Here is a 20,572-nt window from a genome sequence, read left to right as displayed (position 1 = left end):
GGTTGAATGAACCCCTGTACCCACTGTGGGTTCATTTTAAGTGCCTGGAGTGAGGTTGGTCAAGCCCTTGCTGAGCTCGAGTGAGGGAGTCTGACAGGGAGGACCGAGCTCAGGGTGAGAGTGAGGGGCAGCTAGCGTGGTGAGTCCTCCTCAGCTGAGTGGGTTCTGGGGACGCCCTTGAGTTCAGGGTTGCCCTTTCAGTAGCCTCACTGGAGGCTTGTTTGGGGGGTAGAGGGGGCAGAAGCCCACTTAGAAGACGTGCTCATTCCCAGGGGTGGTGGTTTCTGAAGGAGTTTATACTGGTTGGTTCGACTGTGACCCAGTACCTTGCAGGGTCGTGTTTGACAGGGGGCCTGAGCTGTGGGCACAACCTGCCTTCTCCTGCACTCCACACTCAATTGTTGTCTTTTTGGCAGCCCCTCCCCCCTCTCTGCACCCTTGACAGTGGACCTGAGCCCAGCCCCCCTGTTGCCACGGAGCCCCTTGTGACCGAGTGGGTTCCAGTTCTGGGCTCCTGGGAGATGTGCTGGAGGCGGAGCCTTCATGCCATTTGGTGGTCATAGTGTGAGAGCAGTGGTCGTAGTGTGAGAACAGTGTGTGTGAGAGTGGTGTGTGAGAGCAGTGTGTGTGAGAGTGGTGGTCGTAGTGTGAGATTGGTGGCGATAGCTCGGTAGCCGAGGTATCCTACCGTGAAACAGCGGTTGCCCCCGAGTGGGGGGCTGCCCCTATCTGCGAGGATGGGTCGCAGAAGGGCCCGCCTTTGGGCGTTATTCCAGCGCTGCAACCCCAAGGCAAAGGCGAAGACTAGGAAGGACTTGGCCTCGGCCCACGTCCTGGAAGCAGAGCGGCCTGAGGTGAGAGCAGCCGGGGGCTGGGCCCGTCAGATTGGCCCTCACCCGGCGAAGCACTGGGGTTGTGTTTCATTTTGTTAGCATGGTTGTGGGCCCTGCCGGCCAGGGCATTCTGGCCTTAGTGGGCAGGATCGACCCCAGCAGGTTTACCTTGTAAGAGGTTGTGCAGTTGCTGCATGGAGGATGGGCGGGGGCCCCACAAGAAGGGAAACACTGGCTGGAGAAGTCACTGGGGCACATGGACTGAGCTATAGAGTCAGTCCTTGAAGCAGAAAGGGTAAGGCCCTTAATGTCTCCCTTCTTGCAAAGAAAGGATATACGGGCTGGAGGAAACTCTGGGGCATGAGGATCGAGCTAGAGAGTCAGTCCTTGAAGCAGAACGGCTAAGCCCGTTAATGTCTCCCATGTTACAAAGCACAGACCAGTGTGTCCAGTATTTTAATGACAGGTACCTACTGCTTACGTGTATGACATACACCCTCATAGCTACACATGTCTACTGCATGCCTCTTACAAGTGCTGGGCACTGTTCTGGGTGCTGAACACTCAGTATGTAGTAGGGGATACGTAGCCCAGGATTTTTTTAATTTCTGCAAAGAAAAATAGAAGAACGAAAGACTCCGTGCGGTTCAGTTTGAGCAAGTTCACCACATGGACGGCCCCGCATGCACGCAAATTGTGGTAAAGTACATATAACATAAATTTAACATTTTAACAAGTTGATTGAATGACTGGGTGGCTTCTGTGGAGTCAGGCTAACAGATGGCTTTGAGGTGCCATCCGCCTTTTTCCCAGAGGAACACTCCAAAACCTCGTGGCGTTGTAGACCTTCCTTTTTTTCTTCACTCTCCCCAGTGGCTCCAGGTCTGTGTGTCGTTTAAGAATCTCTTTATCCACTTTGTTGTTAGGTTTATGTTTTGGAAAGTTTCTCAAATGTCCCTGGGTCTTGAGAAGGCAGGCTTGGATTCCAGGTTCTCTCCTGCCGCGTGCCTGCCAGGTCGAGGTGGAGGCTGAAGGCCGGTCTGAGTTGTGGTGGTCTGTGTGGTCTTGGGGTCAGTGGACCCCTCTTCTCTGGAGGGGCATGGAGATCCTTTGTGTGGAGCCTGGAGAGACTTGACAGGGTCAGTCTTCACAGTCTCACTCTCTTTTTATGTTTGCATTTAGTTTCTCATTTAACTGTTTTCTAGGAATTTCCAACTCCCGAAGGATACACCTACAGGGAGCAGCTTTGTAAAGCCAAAGAGGAAATCGCTCAGCTGAAAGCTGAAAGAAACAACATCAGGGTCAGTAGGGGGATTCTCACGTGTTGACATTTGCCCCGCGGGGGTCAACGCTGGCCTCCGTGTGCTGTCTTTAAACTTTGTCTGATTTTCAAGTCATTTTCCACATCTTCCCACTGAACAGACCAGGGTGGATCAGTTCTGGGTTCTCATACCTTGCTTCAAATTTCTGATGAGAGCTAATGTAATTTTAGTACATATGAGGGGGGAGTTCTCTTAACTTACATTTTTGTCCATGCTACACTTTGTGTGGGATCTTAGTTCCCTGACCAGGGGTTAAAACCCATGATCCTTGAAGAAGTGTGGAGTCTTAACTACTGGGCCCCTGGGGAAGTCCACTCTAACTTTCGACTGAACTGGCAGGATTCCGACGTGCCTTAGCATGTTTCCGGCTATAGCGTGAGGCTGAGAGGAGTTATCGGCCCGGAATTCGAGCATGAGGTTGAAGGTGTTCCTTTGGCCCTGCCCTGCAGCTGCTGCTGGAGCACCTGGAGTGCCTGGTTTCGCGACATATTCCACCCGTCGGGATGACAGCAGGCAAGCGGCAGGCGCAGTCCCCAGCCGGCATGAGGAGTGAGGTGGAGGTGCTCAGGGCGCTGAAATGGCTCTTTGAACACCACAAGGACCTGGACGAGAAGGTACCAGCCATCCGGCCGTCCTGGATTTGTACACTTGCTGCCTTGTTAGGCGGATGATGCACATATTTATGTAACTAGTTGACTTTTGAGTGTCTTGAATTCTTGTATATACATTTTTTTTCTGTAAGAATTCAGAGTTTTATATGGTTAAAAAGCGTTGCCTGCATACATGCTCAGTCATGTCTGAATCTTTGCAACCCTGTGGACTGTAGCCCACCATGCTCCTCTCTTCATGGGGCTTCCCAGTCATGAATACTGGAGTGGGTGGCCATCTTCTACTCCAGGGAATCTTCCTGACCCAGGGATCGAACCTGCCCTCTTGCATTGGCAGGCGGATTCTTTACCACTGAGCCACCTGGGAAGCCCCCAGTTAAAAAGTATTAGTTGGCATGAATGTCTCAAGATTTATTATATTCTGTATATCAATTTGCAGTTAAAAACTGGGTAACAGTTAATTTAGGAGAACATTTTGTTCTCTCAAACTTAGAATTTAAAGCTGTTAACAAGCAGATTCTCTTGACGTTAAGATCAATGAGAGACATTCAAGGTATTCTGTGACAGTATCCATGTATTAGGGTGAGTATACACTAAGAAGTGTACTAACGTGTATACACACATCAACACACAGTGACTCGGCCCCTTTTATTGGAGTTGAGAGCGTGATTACGAGTAGCACTCGAAAGGTGTAGTTTGTTAGAAGAAGAATTAGGTGCCACACATAAAGAGGTAAGTTTGATCAGTCTTTGTGTAATTTCCATGAAGGGTTTGTCATTTGAATCTTTCATTTTAAAAAAGAATGAAGGCTGTAGTGGTGGGCATCAGATGTTATTTATCTTTCTGATTGAGGACCCGCCCACCAGGGTTATTTTAATGACTAGTAAACTAGACTTGTGGCTCAGAGTTGCAGGATCTCTTAAGTACCCCTTTGTCCAGTAGAAGACAAATTCTGACTCTAATCACCTGGTGGTATTCGGGATGGATAGCATCACCATGTATTTTCTTTTTATGTTGTGTTTTCAGTTTAGAGTTGAGTTTTCCAGGTGGAGTTTTGCTGTCTTTACTTATTTCTTTACTCTGATTCAATTTTTTCGGTTTTAGCAGATGATTCTTTCAGAGGAGAATAACCAGGAAAAGATACTAACGGGCAGGGTGCTTGATGTACATCATGAGCAAGAAAACATGCCAAGCGCCAATGGAAAGGCAAGTCCTTGGTCTCGCTCTCTGTCTGGTTCTCGTCTTACCATCCAGTCTGTGCGGGGCTTTTGGGACCTCTCACCGATGCACCATGTAGGTCTGAGTGGCCACGAGGGTCCTGTGAGCTCCCAGAGCGCAGAAGGCAGTTTTGACCTCACAGATTGCCCGGAAGTACTGTGTTCCCTCCCTCCCAAAACCAGGCTGTGTAAGGCTTCCTTTCCCCCTTAGAGACCCTCCGACGGCTCTCTAAGCCACAAGGAAGACGTGGTTAAGAAGTTGGAGCTCCAGGAAATCATAGAGAGGCAGTTGCGGGAGCAGAGCCAGATGGAGGAGCGCCTGGCAGCCCTCTCTGCCCACGTGAAACATCTGGAGGAGGACCTGGACACGGCCAGGAAGGACCTCCTCAAGTCCAAGGACATGAACAGAAAACTTGAGCGGGACGTCCACGAAGTGAGTGACTGCAGCTGTGTCTGTTGTCCTGAGGTGGAATGTGGGTTTCTTGTTCTCCCGGGGATCTCAGTCTTGGGATGGCTGCGTGAGTAAGAGCAGAGCACTGGAGAGACCACAACTGGCTGCCTCCCTGCCTCTGCGTCGAGGTCTCTGGGGTAGAAGAGGCCTGGTCCAGGCGGTCCGTTGGCAGTGGACCAACATGAGGGCAGCCCTGACGCTGTGCCGCACCCTGGGTGTGGACTCCTCATTTCCACAAGTTCTAGAGGGCCCACTGTGTTCCTTTTTTAAAAATTCATTCATCCGTTCATTCATTTATTGGCGTATAGTTGCTTTACACTGCTGTGTCAATTTCTGCTGTACAGCAAAGTGAATCAGTCATCTATCTATCTATCTATCTATTTACGTATCTGTCTCTCTTTTAGATTTCCTGCCCATTTGCTTCACCACAGAGCACTGAGCAGACTTCCCTGTGCTGTACACTAGGTCCTCACTCGTTGACTTTATGTGTAGTATCAGTGCTGTATATATGTCAACCCGAGTCTCCCAGTTCATCCCCGCCCCCCGCTACTGCCTGTCGAATGTGTTCCTGATGCTGCTGAAATTTGCTTCTGATTCACTCAGGCGAGTCTGGTGACACCTGTGGAGCCTGTTCTCTCGGAGAGATGGGAGCATGCTGTGTGGGCTCTGCTGAGGCAGCTTGCCTGGCCATCTTCTCGAGTTTTCTGAGGTTCCGCTCCTTGAAGGGATTGTGACAGTGATACCGGCGGTCAGACAAGTCGAGTGGTGTTTGCTCACCCTCAGATCCTCAGGCCCGAGCTGTGTAACCATGTGGAATCGTGATGTCTCTGGCGGTCATGTCTGTGGGTGTCCTGATTTATGAGAAACTCCCTAGCGGTCACTGTGAAAACAGAGAGTGCTGGGGACTCAGGCCTCTTCCTGTGAGCCTCGCCTCTCCTCTGTGCACAGACAGACAGCACCCACCCGGCCCACCCCTCCCCCGTGAGACCGTCTCAGAGAGAACCCCTCCAACATGTGGTACAGCACGTGTACTTGTTTAGTAGCTTGGTGTGAGTAATTCTGTGTGAGAACTCAAAACAGAAATATTTGCACAGGTTTGCATAAGCTATTCACACTACTCTTTGGCAACAGGAGATTAGGTGGCAGAGTTTAATACGTATAGAATTCTAGAAAACGCATTTTCAAGACCTTTCACTTTTAAAGTTAGGACTTTGCCCACATTGGTTACTTAGTGACCAGGGAGGGACCTGAAGTGGATTTTGAAGTGGCGGACAGGAGTTGCACCAGCAGCAAGTTCTGGTCCTGGTTTGAGCGTTTCATCCATGTGGTGTAACTCTGCTTTTGAAGAACTAGGCTTGAGAAGGCTGCTCCCAGTTGTGTACAATTTGACTTCTGTTTCCACTCGTTAATATTCTACTTGAATTCTGAGGAAATTGCATGAGATTTTTCCAACTTTCACTCGAGGAAACAAGCCTCAGAGCTCCCCGTTGGATCTGTTGAAGGTCCCTCCTTGTTCTGGGTCAAGCCCGCCTGTATGGTGTAGCAGACAGAGGTCCTGACTTCATGCCAGATACCTTCCCTCCTGGAATTCTTGCAATAACAGGGTAGTTTAGTATACTTTTCGTTTGCTGTTTGGGTTTATTATGTAGAAAAGAAGCTTGGTAAACCAAGTGGCTGGACAGAACGTTAAGACAGATGGGTGCCAATCGTGGCAAACGTGACCTTTGGGATAGGCGCATTTTTGCTCACGTCCGAGAAAACTGCCATGTCTACGACTTTTATTCTGAGGACGTTAACTTTATGTTTGATTTGAAACTTAGGACGACATCAGTAATAAACTTGAAAATGAAATTGCAAATAAGGATTCTAGGCATCGACAGGTAATGGCTTTTATGAACTGTGTCTGACATTATAGTAGTGAATTACTGAGGAAGGAAGGTAAAGATCTTTTCATGTGACTCCCACATTGGAAATCAAGTCCCAGTGTAAAGTTCTTATGACCCTAAAATACTGTGTTCAAAAGTGTGGATGTACATCATGGTAAATTAGCTGTACTGGAAGGAAATACATTTTTAAAAAATTGCAGGTGACTGCAACTTGCAGGTTTGAATTATTTGGGACTTGGTTTAACCATTTTGTGGAATTCCATTCCTGACTCTTTTGTTTTACTTGAAGGTGAATCTGCTGGCTTGTTAGAGTTGTTACCGAAAGAGTAGAGAGCAGCAGGGAACTTCACGGCAGCTGGCTGCCTGTTGGGAACTGGGGTCACTGTGACAAAAGGCAGGGTTAGAGCTCCGGTCTGATTAGGGTTTGTACTTCCTGTGGTGTGGTGAGCCTTACTCGCTCCTGTTCCCGAGTGGTCTCAGATAATCAGGACTTAACCAGGAAAACCAAATCTGGCTTCTCCAAAACAAAGTGAGTCAGTCTGGTGTGTGCCAAAGTGTATCATTGTCCCACCACAAAAATAAAATACTAGAAAGCCATTGAAAAGTATGATGGGGAATGCTAATTAAAAGCATCACGATATACAAAATAATGGCTGTAAAAGACAGATCAGAAAATACTGTGTACCATATGCTATTGTTTTCTGCGGGTTTTAAAGCATAGCATATTGTTTGTGTACGTACATAGAGGAATATGCACACAGAAAAAGTAAGAAAGCTGCTTAGAAACAAATGCTAACCTCTCAGGAACCTGAGCTTATAGATAGTTTAATTTTTTTTGTTTTTTAAAAAAGAATCTGTCTAAATGTTCTACATTGAAAGTTTTTCAGAGTAATAAGATCTGTTAAAAGAATAATCGTGCATTTACAAATACTAGTTGACTGGCATTTCACCAGGCATGCTCATATCAGGTCTGTATTTCAGAGGAGATGAAAGCCATATTTTGGCTTACACGCCCATAGCCATCTGCGGTCGGTAGGGTTCCCTCTAAATGATGATTCTGGTGATATTTTAAGAAGGGTCTGTAGTGAACCCTTCTTCCCATAACTTGTCAATAAGAATGAATAAGATTCTACAGATCTTCTTTAATACAGAAGAACTTTTTTTTTTTTTTTAAGATGTCCTTGGGGAATGTTTAGGAAAAGCAAATACTCTGGCAGGAGGCGTTCTGCTCACTGAGACCAAGCCCAGGAACACTGAGAGAAAATTTACCCTGAGGGAGCTTCCGAAACAGAATGAATCCACTAGACACGTGCATTTAGGTTTTGTCTCAGCTTACTTAAAGCGACAGTGGCTACACCTCTCGGCCTGTGTTGATCCTCTGCTCTCCCTTTGTAGACAGAGGATAAGAACCGCCAGTTGCAGGAGCGCCTGGAGCTGGTAGAGAAGCTGCAGCAGAGACTGCGGAGGGCAGAGACGCTGCCCGAGGTGGAGGCGGAGCAGGCGCAGAGGGTGGCCTCGCTCTCCAAGGTGCTGCTCTGGGTCCCTGGGGGGCGGGCACAGGGAGGGCCTGTTCCCCTGCTCTCCCACCGCGCCCCTGCCCGTGCTGCTCAGTCCACACAGGAGCGCAGACGTGGGGGTCGTGCTGCCCGTCTGAGATGGGAGTGCTCCCTGAGTGTCAGGCACGCCCCACATCTGCGTCATCCCTACGTTAATTTCCCTCCAGTTTTGTCCCGAGTTGTGTGTGTGCCTAGGACGCTTCAGCTCCGAGTCACTGCTACTCAGAGTTCAGTCAGCCACTCAAAGCCTAGCAGGATAGAGACCTAGAAAAATCCCATTCTCGTTTAAGAGATGGCCAAAATAGCTCTGTAATGAACACAGTTTTAAGTTGTTATCCATACACTTGTTAAAGAAGTCCCAGCAGGGCACGTGCAGACCCGAGGCCCCACTCCCCACTCGCCGTCCCCAGGAGCCCGCGGGCCAGAGGCCATGTCCTTGGGATGTGGCGCTGCTGGGGGCACCGACCCCATTGCCAGTCAGCCAGCCACCCTGTCCTTCTGACGGGAAAGGTGTTGCCCTGCGCTGCCGGTGTGCACTGGCTGAACATAGAGAGTCGGGCCGGGTCTGTGCTGACGCGGCTGTCGGAAGCCTTGCCAGGAGCTCAGTGAGCGCCCGAGGGGCCATCAGGTCGCGGGAGGCCGCCGGTGTCCGAGCTCACAGACCCTCCCAGAGCAGGGTCACTAACAGCCGCCAGGGGGCACCCTTCTGCCTGTGATCTTCCTCTCCAGGCTTGGTTTCTCCTCTCCCCTGGCATCTCTGCTGTCCATCCCCAGTCGGCCTTGTAGTCCGACCTTTTGTCTTCCGGAAGCTCTACCACTCAGGAGGCTAAACGGTTCGAACTTCCTTCCCAGCTTAGGAAGGTAGAACGTGTGCCTCGGGTTTGCCGCTGTCTGCTGCCCACGCGGGCTCGCCACAGGCAGTCCGAGGAGGGAGTGCAGTGGCCGTGGGTGTGGGGCCTGGGGCACGGGGAGCACGTCTCCTCTCACGAGCTGGTCACCAGCATCCTCCGTGAGCCATGTGTCACACACGAAGCCGCTCAGGCTGTGTGAGCAGGCATGCGGGCGTGCCCCCGGCGAACCCAGGGCCCGTGGTTCGCACAGAGCATGGCCCGCTTGCCGCCCCTGCGATCACAGCCTGCGTGCTGTCAGGACAGGGTTGTTGTGAGCGGAGCTGACGCTGTTCTTGGCCGACAGGCAGGAGAGAGAGACACAGCAGCATCGAGGATAGGCTGCGCCAGATGGAGGCCCAACTGGAGGCAAAGAACAAGGAGCTGCAGCGGGTGCCTGTGCTGACAGGGAGGCGGCGTCTGGGCAGGAGACGTGGCTTGGGCGGGGGCCAGCACTGCCTTTCTCCACCACTCCCGTCTCTGGCATCGAGTGTGTGCCTGTGTGGCCCCATCTGCTGATCCGGGCACCCACCTCCTTGGGAGCAGGGCCAGAGGTGGTCGCCCATAGGCAGTGGGTAGGAGCCAGGGCTTCCCCACATTCAAAGAGGCTGCTTGTTGCTCTGACCAGCCAGTCCGGGGAGCTGCTTGGGATACAGGTGGACCTCCCAACTGCCCCTCACACAAACCTAGGGGTGCCAGCCTGGGGCCCATGAAACTGAAGGCATGGCACCCAGGTGTGGAGCCTGCTTGCCTCGGACGTGGCGCTGGAGTCCCACATGCCAAACCGCTGGTCCAGACACGGTGTGTGTGTAGGATGGCTGCCTCTAGACAGGAGAACCGCAGTTGCCCTGCAACAGAAGGCGCGTCAGGAAAGGGTGATGGTGGAGGCTCGCATCACCGAGTCCTGAGAGAGGTTTCCTGGAAAGGTTGGCCACACGGCAATACAGACCATCCGGGAAATGGAGTGGGGATCCCGGGTCCAGCCTAACGTGTCAGTACTGTCCCCACCATGCCTGTGTTCTTGGGCCTGGACTGCAGAGCCTCACAGGCGGACTTCCAGGGGGCAGTGGTTCTGACTCCCATCGTGAGACCTGCGGTGAGGCGCCCTCCCCGCTTAGGCAGAGAGCTCAATATCTGCCGATCAGGGGTGCACTTCTTACTTTCATAACTGCTGCTCAGAGGCTGTTGAGATCAGGATGCTGTTTATGACTAGACTAAGACAATTCAAAGTCAACTTTTGTTTTGCTTTAAAAATCTTTGAATGCCGATGCCTTATTGTGGAAGCTGTGACAGGTTTTGTTTCCTTGGGCTCAAAAATCACTGCAGACGGTGACTGCAGCCATGAGATTAAAAAATGCTTGCTCCTTGGAAAGCTATGACAAACATAGACAGCATATTGAAAAGTAAGAGACATCACTTTGCTGACAAACCATATACTCAAACCATATATGACAAACCATATACTCAAAACTATGGTTTTTCCGGTAGTACCGTATGGGTGTGAGAGTTGGACCATAAAGAAGGCTGAGCACTGAAGAATTGATGCTTTCGAATTGTGTTGCTGGAGAAGACTCTGCTTTAACAGAAAATAAACTTTTTAAATGTATTACGATGGAGAATTGCAAACATGCACAAAAGTGGATGGAGTAGTATAATAAATACCCATGACCCGTCCCGTCAATTAGTCTCAGCAATTTCTCATACAGAGCCAATCTCAAATAGATCATTCTTTTGTCTTCTCTCCATTTTTTTTTAATACATTAGGTCCTAAAACAGCTTTTTAAACCTTGAAATTTATGTTCATCTTATAAAACACAGACTTGGCAACTTTGTTATTGCATTTAAAAATTGCTTGAGGTAATTATTTCCAGTTTTTTAATATGAATTTTCATATTGGAAAAGACCCTGATGCTGGGAAAGATTGAAGTCAGGAAGAGAGTGGATGACAGAGGATGAGATGGTTGGACGGCATCACCAACTCAGTGGACATGAGTTTGAGCAGATGCTTAGCAGAAGTCGAGTTCCATTTTCCTTATGGCTAATCCACTGCTATAACACGTATAGCACTTCTGGTTTTGAACACTGAATGTGTTTGCATTATAGATGGATTTAGAGTGTGTGGCTGTTGTGTGTGGTTCAGAATTCTGAGTAGTCCTTTCAGGGATCACCCAAAAGCTCAGACAAAGCGTGAGCCATTCACGTGGACTGTGCTGTGCGTCAGAAAGATAATACGAGCCACCTACACAATCTAAAATTTCCTAAAAACCAACGGGCTACTCGACGTCCTTCTGTCACCACGAGTCTTGAAATCCTCTGTGTGATTTCCACATCGGGCTTTGCACCAGTCTGTCTCACGTGCTCAGGGGCTGCAGGAGGCGAGTGACTGCCGTGGCCGACAGCACAGAGCTTCCAGGTTGAGTTGAGTGACTCACAGACTTGGCCCGTTTGACTTGTTTTACCCCATGAGCAAGTGAAGTGGGCTGTAGAGGAATGAATGTGAGGAATGCAGGTGAGCTCCATGGAGACAGTTTAAAGCAGTGAGAGGAGGGAGGGCAATAGAGTGAGTCGTGTCCCCCTGACCCGAAACCCCCGCCTGAAGTCTAGCTTCTCTCTACAGACTTCATCGTTGTTAATGGCTTGCCATGTTTCCTCCAGAGAAACCTTTTCTACACCTGAGATGGAACTTCCTCTTCATTATGGTTTATAAGGGTTAATATTGTTCTGAGTGTTTCTATTTGCTAGGGACTCTTAGAGAACATTTTCTCAGAATTACAATGTTGGGAGTTGATACCTACTGATGTAACCTGTTCTGCACATTTTGGTGCAAGTCACTTTACATCCAGAAAGCAAGCGGTGCAGGCTGTGTCATTTGCTGTTTCGTAGGACCAGCTGATTCTAAACCTGGAAACCCTGAGAGCCGAAGTGGACCAGACGAGACTGCGAGGGGCTCGCTTCCACCACAGGTAGGCTGCTCCCCCGGGCAGCTCCCCTCAGCGCTGTCGAGTGTGACAAGGGCCTGTCTGGTGTGTGGACAGTATGACTGGGTGTTGCTCATGGTCGCACCTCAAGGAGCCTGTAGCTTCGTGGCCAGCGAGAGGGAAGAGACAAGCATCGTTCCTTAGGGTCAAACGTGGTACCACGGAGTGGTCGTCACAGGATTGACAACACTCAAAACCACAGGCAGAGGTTTGGAAGTAGGGGGCCGACCAGTTGATATTTGGGCGTATTCATCTGAGGGGACTGACAGACTGTGACACTGATGTTTCTGAAGAGTCGCAGAAGGTTAATGACCTGTAGTCTTCTGACTGCGGTGGGAGGAATCACCTGGCTTGTGAATGAGGAAAGCAGATTACTGAGCATCCTGATTTTTTCTTCCTCGTTGTTATAGGGGAGGTAATTCTTATTAAGTATTTAAATGTTTCTTTGTCTTCTTCACGGAAAATGGTCACAAGTGAGAGATAAACTTTAGCAAAGGTTATTAAGTGCTTACTGGTGACATTCATTCATCTGTAGGAAATGGACTACTGCTTGAATCCTGACTTAGGAGACAGTTTGGAGCCCATACGCATATTTCTGTGTTTGTGTGCTTAGGGGATCCTCGCAGTCCACAGCCCCCACCCAGCCTTCTTCTAGAGAAAAGGAGATGTCATTTGAGACAAAGGCAGAGCCAGAAACTGGTCCTGTGTCTGAAACCATGGCGGGTGGAGTTCCAGGAGAGCACGTGCCCTGTAGAACAGGAGGGGACGTGGCCGGACTTGGTGGCAGAGCTCCTCCAGGGTGAGGGGCTGGGGCTGTCAGAGGTGGGGAGCCCCTGCTCCCGGGGTGGACGAGGTGAGTGTGAGGAGGACTGCATAGACAGTGGAGGAAGAGGAGGTGGACACAGCCTCCTCCTCTTGGGGGTTTTTGGGTAACGAGGAGGGACCTGGTGCCAGAAACGGAGGCCTGACACAATTGGGGGCTTCAGACGGAGAAGCCTGGGGCCTGGTCACCAGTCCCGTGTGTGTCAGTGAGAGTGAGAGACAAGAAGAGGAAGCAGCCGTGGGGCAGGAGGAGCCACTGTGCTCTGAAGACAGTGGGCCACAGTGGCTGGTGCGAGGGAGGGGTGTCTCCAGGAGGCAGCTCTGGAGGGGTGTCTCCAGGAGGCAGCTCTGGAGGGGTCACAGCAGTGACTTAGCAGCACAGGTGGGGCCTCAGAGTGGGGCTTTTGGGCAATGTGGGCCAGGTGGGGGGCACTGTGCTGCCTCAGGAGGGAGGGAGTGGGGACTGAAAACTGGCTCACAGGCAGGGCAGGCACGGCGTATTTGGTGGGACCTCCCAGAGGAATTGGTCACCTTGTCTCTGAGACCTTCTCCCAGAGGAAAGAGCTTCGGGTGAGGAGGGGGAGAGAGATGGAGGCTGCACGCCCCGAGGGGACTGGGAGGTGATGGTTGGGGGTCGACCCAACCCGGATGCCTCCGTGGCCCTCAGAGGACCCTTGAGGGTCCTCAGTCCACAGCGGGACTGTGTCGTACCCCCTACTCAGTCCCAAGTGTGCTCAAGCCCCAGGCCCTTGGGTGGAAGTGGAGCAGAGAAAGGAACAGTTCTGTCAGGAGGGAGGGGAGATGGGAGGGAAGACAGGTGTGGCTCCGGGAGATTCCAGACTTCCATCTTCTGTGCAGCACAGTGTTCGCAAAACCATCGAGCAGAGCAGCGTGTGACCCCGAGCAGGCTGAGCTGGTGGTCGGCCCTGTCCACTCTGCAGACGTATGGGGTGTCCTGTCCTCGGAGGAAGGCCCTGATTCCTGGGTTTAGGGACTCCTGCACATGGAGGCACCACCCTCGTCCCAGAGACAAGACTGAGCAGAGCCCGGGCGGTCCTGCAGTGCAGGCTGCTCACAGTCAAGGCGGGGCTGCCCTGCCTCCCAGCAGGCCCCTGCTGAGTGAGCTCCTGGCACCTGCAGGCCCAGGCCTTAGTGCTCAGGGCCTGAGCATCTGTGCTGGGCCTTGTTCAGCCCAGACTCTGGTGACATGCTCACCTCTGCTTTAATGGGAGACACCAATGGTGCTCAGCTCCAAGCTGTGGGTCTGAGGCTTTTCTGCTGCGGGTTGTCTGAGGCGCCTTTAAAAACAATGAGAGCGGTGCAGACAGTGTTCCAGGCAGACCGGTCATTGTGATCCACGGACTTCCCGTGGGAGAGGGAGGTCAGAGCAGGCGTGGGCCGAAGGGGAGGTGGGGTGCCAAGGGGAAAGCAGAGCAGGTGCAGGCCCCGTCCTGGGACCTGAGAGTGGGCTCCAGGGGGACCCTGGACGCCCCAACCCCAGACAGCCTATTCTGTCCTAGTCAGCTCCAACCCTCGCGTCAGCACTGCCTTCCCCACATACGGGAGTTTTCCAGCTGCTGGGGATGAGCCCTGAGTGTCTGCAGAGCAGCGGGTGGCCTGTTGCTATTGGAGCCAGGAGGGCAGTGCCCTCCCGGGGGCCCTTTTGCTGTGAAATTGCCGATCTTCCAAATGGACAGGCTCTGGCTCGTCTGACAGAGTGAGTCTCTTTTCTTCTAACAGCACTCTTCTTCCCCGTGTGTTTCAGCCGACCCCACTTGGGCAGCGCCCCGGACCTCAGGCTCCCTGTGGCGGACCGGCCGGCAGACTCCTTGGGCAACGGGGCGGTGCTGCGGTGCCCCCAGAAAGGCCGCCTGGCAGCGCTGCACGATGAGCCATCCAAGGCAAGGACCCCACCGCCCCCTTCCCGTCCCTGGTGGGCACCTTGTGAGGCACCTGCCCCCTCACACCGTGGTCCTGAGGTGGGTTTGGAACAAAGCGCTGATAGATTGCTTTACGTCTCCCCATTTTCCTTTTTCTGGCTAAGAGTTTACTTTGAAGGCAAGCTTTTTTTCCTTAACCAATTTTGATAATTTGTGGCCTACTGTGAGGCCCAGTATGGTACTAATTAGCAGTTTTGAAATCGTCCTACGAGTAAATGGATACACATATCCATCAGCTTATAGTGAGAAGAATTCTCATTGGGAGTTTAAGTGCCTTTATCTTTTCACCTCATTCATGCCATGTATTTGTTCATACATGTCTGTGTTTTGAGCTTCCACATTCAGTGAGCAGTTAGTTTGGGCCAGACATGGTCAGAAGTAGGACTCCAGCAGTGAATTAGAAACCATGTGTGTCCTTTATCCACTGCTACGTAACGAATCATTGCAAAGCTTAGTGACTTCCCAGGGAGCAGCTCACAGTCCCCAGTGCCTGTGCATTGTAGCAGGCAGGCCTGATTCAGGGCCTCCTGAGGGCACAGACACGGGAAGGCCCCCCAAGGCTGGATGGCAGGCTTTCAAACTCACCTGGCTGCTGGGGACAGGCCGAGGTCCCTGCCGTGTGGCTTTCCCATGGCCTGGCTTTCCTCAGAACACCCTCTGAGAGCGAGAGTGGGGGGTTTAGCCCAGGGCCTTTCACACCCTGGTCTCGAGGCCGCACACCTTCACTTCTGTTTGTGAGAGTGAGCTGCCAAGTCCTGCCTCGCTCAGGGGCTGAGCAGGAGTTGCCTCTTCTGCCTCTTGAAGGGAGGAGGATGGAAGAATTTGTGGACCCCTTTTTAAACCCGCGCAGCCTGTTGAACAATAATGAGCAGGGAAAGGAGACCAGAGTGCCTGAGTTGTCCAAGGAGGAGGGGACGATCGTGTGTAAACAGGGTGGCCAGTGAGGTGACACCAGGAGGGTGACCTTGAACCAGAGACCCGGAGGCAGGAAGAGAAGTAGCCACTTGGAGATAGAAAAAGGGTCATGTCAACCAGCGGGGACAAGGGAGAGAGCGGGCCACATCAGGGAGGAGCCTGGGCTCAGGCCTGAGCAGTTCGAGGCCAGAGCCTATATCCTGAGGTGAGGAGGGCTGCCGGGGCGGGGAGCTAAGAGCCGGGCCTCAGCCCTGTTGAGGTGGATGAGCCCATTGGGTGTTCCAGGGACGTGTCAGGAGAACAGCCGAGTGTTCCGGCCTGAATCCGGGAGAGAACTCATTCAGCTCAGGGTGGACTTGGGGTTGTGGGCGTACAGATGGCATTTAAAGGCATGAGCATGGTAAAGTCACCAGGCGGGTGCCGGTGGACAGAGATGGGGTGCAAGGGTAGGGCTGTGGGGCATCCTGCATTCCAAGGTTGAGAAGGGGCACAAGGGACTGAGGAATAACCGCAAGGGAAGGCAGGGCCTGGAGCCCAGGGAGAGACATGCTGGGGGCGGGGGCGGGGGGGTGGCGTGGGGGAGGGCAAGGAAGGGAGGAGGCTTGGTAACACGGGTTCCTCGAGCCCCCGGGGATTGCCCTGCAGGGCGGGGCTCACCGCCTGCTGGCAGAGAAGTGGAGACCTGGCAGGGAGGGCGACCATAGAGGCCACTCCCAAGAAGCTTTCAGAGACCCGCAGTGGGCGCTGCAGGGAGCCCTGGAGGAGGAATCTGCTGGTTCCCCTTGTGCGATTGGAAGGCGAGAGAAGGGAGAGGACATGCCGACCGGGCTGATGGCGGTGAACCCATAGGCAGCTGGTTCACTGGAGCAGAGGAGGAATGATGGCAGGCGGTCCTGGAGCCAGCGAATGGGGTAGCCCAGCCCTGGGGCGGGGTCGTGATGAAGACAGGAGGCTAGGGCACTGGACACAGGGGCAGGGAGCCAGCAAGCCAGCACCTCGAGGCTGCCCCTCAGTTCCTTTGAGGTCCTGTCTGGGAAAGAAGGCAGGACCTGGGTGACAGTGTGGCAGGGGAGACGTTTTCCGAGAGAAGGGTGTGAGGTGTGAGAGCGGGAGGGCGGCACGGGGCCCCGCTGGCAGTATCCCATGTGTCTCTGATGACAGAGCCACCCTTGCAGTGCGAGGAGCCATCCCCCAGAACAGCCCAAGGGCCTGTGTCCCGAGAGGAGAGCCACGGAGGGGCTGGCCCTCCCGTCTCCTGGCTGCCCCTGCTTGCACCTCTCTGTGGGTGTTCAGACCAGCCTGGGAAACGGAGGTCTGGGAGCCTGGGAGGACGGCACACTCTGGTGAACTGGTACCAGTGATGACCACTGATTAGGGACCCAGGGGCTGCCGAGCTGAAAGGTTCTTTTTTCTTATTTTGCTCCAGCCTGGCTGATGGAGGCATGGATGTATTTTTGTAATTTTCAGTTTCTGTCTCTGACTCCATCAGCCCACCCTTGTGAATAACCTCATAGGATTGCCTGCCGTCCACGCTGAGACCTGAGTGTCACCAGGCCATCAAGGAACTGCATTCTCCCCCTGCCTGTTTCTTGAGTCCTGTTCGCTTAAGAGATGGCAGTGTCTCATGAGCATGGCGCATTTATCCAGAGTCAGGGCTTCCATGTAAAATTGGGTTCAGTTCCTGATAGACTTGAGCTGCCCTGAATGTTGCTGACGAGACATGGTCCTCTCGTGCCCAGGTGCAGACCCGAAAGGAGCAGGACTGCGAGCGCACGCAGCAAGCCAGCATGCTGGCCGACGTGGCCCAGGCGTTTGAGAGTGACGAGGGCGTGTCTGACGACGAGGGCGACAGGGTCACCCTCTTCAGCTCAGCCACTCAGCTGTCGCCCAGCAGGCAGGCCAATGCCAAGACTCTGACCGTGATGATGCAGGAGCAGCTGGACATCATCAATGAAGAGATCCGGTGGGTGATCCTGAACTCAGCACCAGAAACTCGGTTTCTCTGAGGAGCTGTCTTCTCCTAGGGACGTCTGAGTGTTCCATAGTAAGAAACCTGACCTCAGGTCTGCTTCAGGAATTTTCAGTTTTGAGATGGCCCTTGATTACAGAGCTCGGTCAGCTGGGGCGTTCTGTCTATGGTGTGGTTTCCGCACTCTGTGGGGGCGGCAGGAGGCGTTGTGGTGTATCCCCACTCAGCTCTGAGCACCAAGGTGGGTGAGGTGCCGAGATGGTGTCCCCTGCGGCCCGTGGACCCTCCTGTGTCCCTCAGAGCCCCCCATGTTCTGGTGAAAAGCCACCTGGTGAAAGCTGGGGTTTTGGGGTTGGCAAATTCCCACTCAGATCTGCATTTTCCTTTTTAACTTAATGCAGTGTGAAGATTAGCTTGTTGTAAGACAGTGGTCCAAGGACATGTGTTTGAGTTTTTCTCATCTCATCAGTATATTTAAGATGTTTTCTTTAGACACCGTCTTGGCAGTTATAACAATTTTCAAAACAGGATAGAATCCAAAGGCCTGCCTCGTGGTGAGCAGGGGGCCTTGGGTCTGGGTGCAGCCAGGTGGCTGGGAGCCCCGAGGCCTGCCTGGTGCCACACCCACACAGCTATGCCTGTGTCCCGAGTCCACATTCAGAGTGGCTGCAGGCCGGTGACCCTGCACAGGACAAGGCAGAGCTGCTGCTCAGACTGTTCTTGCCACGTCAGCCCAGGCCGAGGTGCCCGTTCCTGTCGGCCAAGCGGGATGCTCCGGGGGAAAGGCAGGGGGTATACAGGACAACCAGCAAACGCAGGTGGTGTCACCTGCCCATTTGACGCCAAGACAGACAGCTTTGTGGGCCGTCTTTGAGCACAGATGAGCTCAGAAAGATGGTCTTTCCGCGTCCCTGCAGGAAGTATGGAACGGTTATAGGTTAATATTTTTATTTTTACAGCAAGTTGTCAGGTAAAAGTGATTTTTCCTTATTCGACAAGTTGACTTGATGTAAATGGTCAATTCTGTCCATCAACTTGTTATCAACAGTGAAAAACTTTCCAGATGTATGAGTAGAAGTGAAGCTGGAGAGTTTACTTTCTGTAAGAATCTTGTATTTTAATCTGAAAATCATTTTATTTGCATAATCGTGTATTTAAACTGCTATATAAAAACATCCACCACACATTAGGGGAGAAGAGCAGAAACTGTGAATTCTAGGTTAATGCAGCACATTGACATGAATCCAGAAACTCACACAAAGCTGGTGGAGAACTTCATAAAGTGATGCATTTGTATATATACAACCTTAAAAAAAAAAAAAAAAGATCAACTCAGCACTTCATCTGGTCTGGAGACTTGTGTTTAGAAACTGCAGCTTGTTTGTGAATTGCTGTTTTGATTATACAGAGTTCCTGATTCCCAGTGGAAAAGACTTGAGGCACTGACGTGCATCTCTGCCCTGAGAGCAGGGGAGGTAAGGGTTGTCAACTTGAGGTATCTCTTCACAGGAAAGAGAGTGGCCACCAGGGCCCCTTCAGAATGTTAGAGTAAATAAGTGAAATCAAGCATGAATGATCAGGGCCAGTTTGTAAGACTCAATGCTAAGTTATTCTAAGTTTGAGAATATTCAAAAGAGGAAACGTAGAACCTTTTGGCTGAGATGTTCATTGAGCAACTGTTTCTGGAATTTGCTAATCATGACACAGAATGCCAGCCCAAATTTATTGTCCAGACAGGTCCCTCTGCTGACAAAGGCAGGTGATGTATTTTATTCCATTTTAGGTTGATCGAAGAAGAGAAGGAGAACACGGAGCAGCGGGCCGAGGAGACTGAGAGCAGGGAGGGCAGGGGGAGCTTAGGCAGCCTCCGTCGTTTTAAATCAGTGAGCTCCCTCAACCTGCTTCCCACCTCCTCGCATGCTGGCTCCTGCCCACCCCTGCCGAAGCCCAGAAGGAGGCGGCACAGCCCGGCGCAGGAGGGAGACGAGCTGGGCATCATGACTCTGGTATGTGTCTGCCTCCTCCCTGCCGCATCCCTCCCCCAGCACGCTGTTTTTTGTTTGTTTTTTGTTTTTTCTCTTTATACCCAGAAGAAAATCAGGTACATTTGCTACGCTCAGAGGTCTAAAAGTTTTTAAACTGCCTAGTCTTTAATCATTCCACAATGGCACAGTGACAAATTAGTCTTGATATTTGGACCACTACTTAGCACGTCATCATGAACTCAGCCAGAGCCTGCCTCTGTAACGTTGCACCTGGCCTGTGCTGGGCACAGCAGCTGCAGGGAAGTTTCTGTTCTCAGGGAGCAGACAGCTTCATGAAAGTAACCATAGGGAGCTCTCATGGCATGGGAAAGCCGTACAGCATATTCTCCATTGGGGATGTCTGGCTGCAGGGTGCAGGGCATGCGGTGGGAACAAAACCAAGAATCTACACTGGTCTGCTTGTTGATGGACCTGGCCATGCGCTCAGTCCAGCTCTGTGTATGAAACCAGGTTAAAAGCCCAGGGCCCCAGGGCCCCAGGGCCCCAGGGAAGACGTCGGGCTGCCTCACTTTTCCGAGTCTAAAACTGGGATGACGACCTAGGGCTTTTGGTGACAGAGTGTGCGGCTCTAAAGCACATGTTCCAGCTTTCTTGCGTGTTTAGCTTAGGTGTTGTGAGTGTATTGCTGTTTACCCCGTGAAATCATGTGTACAAGATTCTGCTTTGTAACTGGACTTGTATTGTCTCTTTTTTCTGTTACCACCCATTTCATGTTAGCTGCATTGTTAGTCAGCTTGTAATTAAATTAACCGTGAATCATTTTAGCGGCCTGTGAAGTGGTAACTAGTCCACTTTGTGGTCTTTTGACACTGTTTTTATAATTTGCATCATTGGCTAATTAGTTGATATTTAAAATTCTTTGATGATTTCTCTGCGGATTCATGCTTGATTTCTTTCCAAATATTTGGAAAAGAACAGTTCTGTATGTTTTCCTTGCTGTTGGAGTTCTCTGACAGTGTGTCTGCTTTCATCACTGGTTTTGATTCCCTCCCTCATCCTGTTGTCTGCTTATTCGTCATGAATCCAGATCCCCCACCAGCCCCCGAGGCTGTAGTTTACCCATCCATCTCCCCTCCCCCGTCCCCTCACTTGCTCTGGTCATAGTCGTGCTGTGGTCCACAGCGTGTGTCCCCTTAGTCGGGT

The 20,572-nt window shown here is 51.8% G+C and overlaps 1 protein-coding gene, 1 long non-coding RNA gene and 1 pseudogene across 2 annotated transcripts; 2 read left to right on the top strand and 1 right to left on the bottom strand.

Annotated features, from left to right (window-relative positions):
• Positions 1-586: 586 nt before the first annotated feature.
• Positions 587-3,968, top strand: LOC147359911 (uncharacterized). The gene is made up of 3 exons (XR_015141338.1): positions 587-2,134; positions 2,605-2,769; positions 3,871-3,968. It is a non-coding gene; the product is annotated as an uncharacterized LOC147359911 (long non-coding RNA).
• Positions 3,969-4,195: 227 nt separating this feature from the next.
• On the top strand, positions 4,196-19,649 carry LOC147359909 (liprin-alpha-1-like). The gene is made up of 6 exons (XM_086338125.1): positions 4,196-4,413; positions 7,713-7,844; positions 11,644-11,723; positions 14,326-14,539; positions 17,155-17,378; positions 19,168-19,649. Exons 1-6 carry the CDS (start codon positions 4,288-4,290, stop codon positions 19,520-19,522), a joined length of 1,131 nt encoding a protein of 376 aa, XP_086194251.1. The 5' UTR covers positions 4,196-4,287; the 3' UTR covers positions 19,523-19,649.
• Positions 8,105-9,843, bottom strand: LOC147359910 (uncharacterized; annotated as a pseudogene).
• Positions 19,650-20,572: the final 923 nt, after the last annotated feature.

The sequence above is a fragment of the Bos grunniens genome, chromosome 14, assembly GCF_055505025.1.
Source record: "Bos grunniens cultivar Pamir isolate PY7600 chromosome 14, Bosgru_T2T1.0, whole genome shotgun sequence".
Lineage (NCBI taxonomy): Eukaryota > Metazoa > Chordata > Mammalia > Artiodactyla > Bovidae > Bos > Bos grunniens.
The sequence above is the reverse complement of the archived record's forward strand: the minus strand, read 5'-3'. Positions and strand labels throughout refer to the sequence as shown.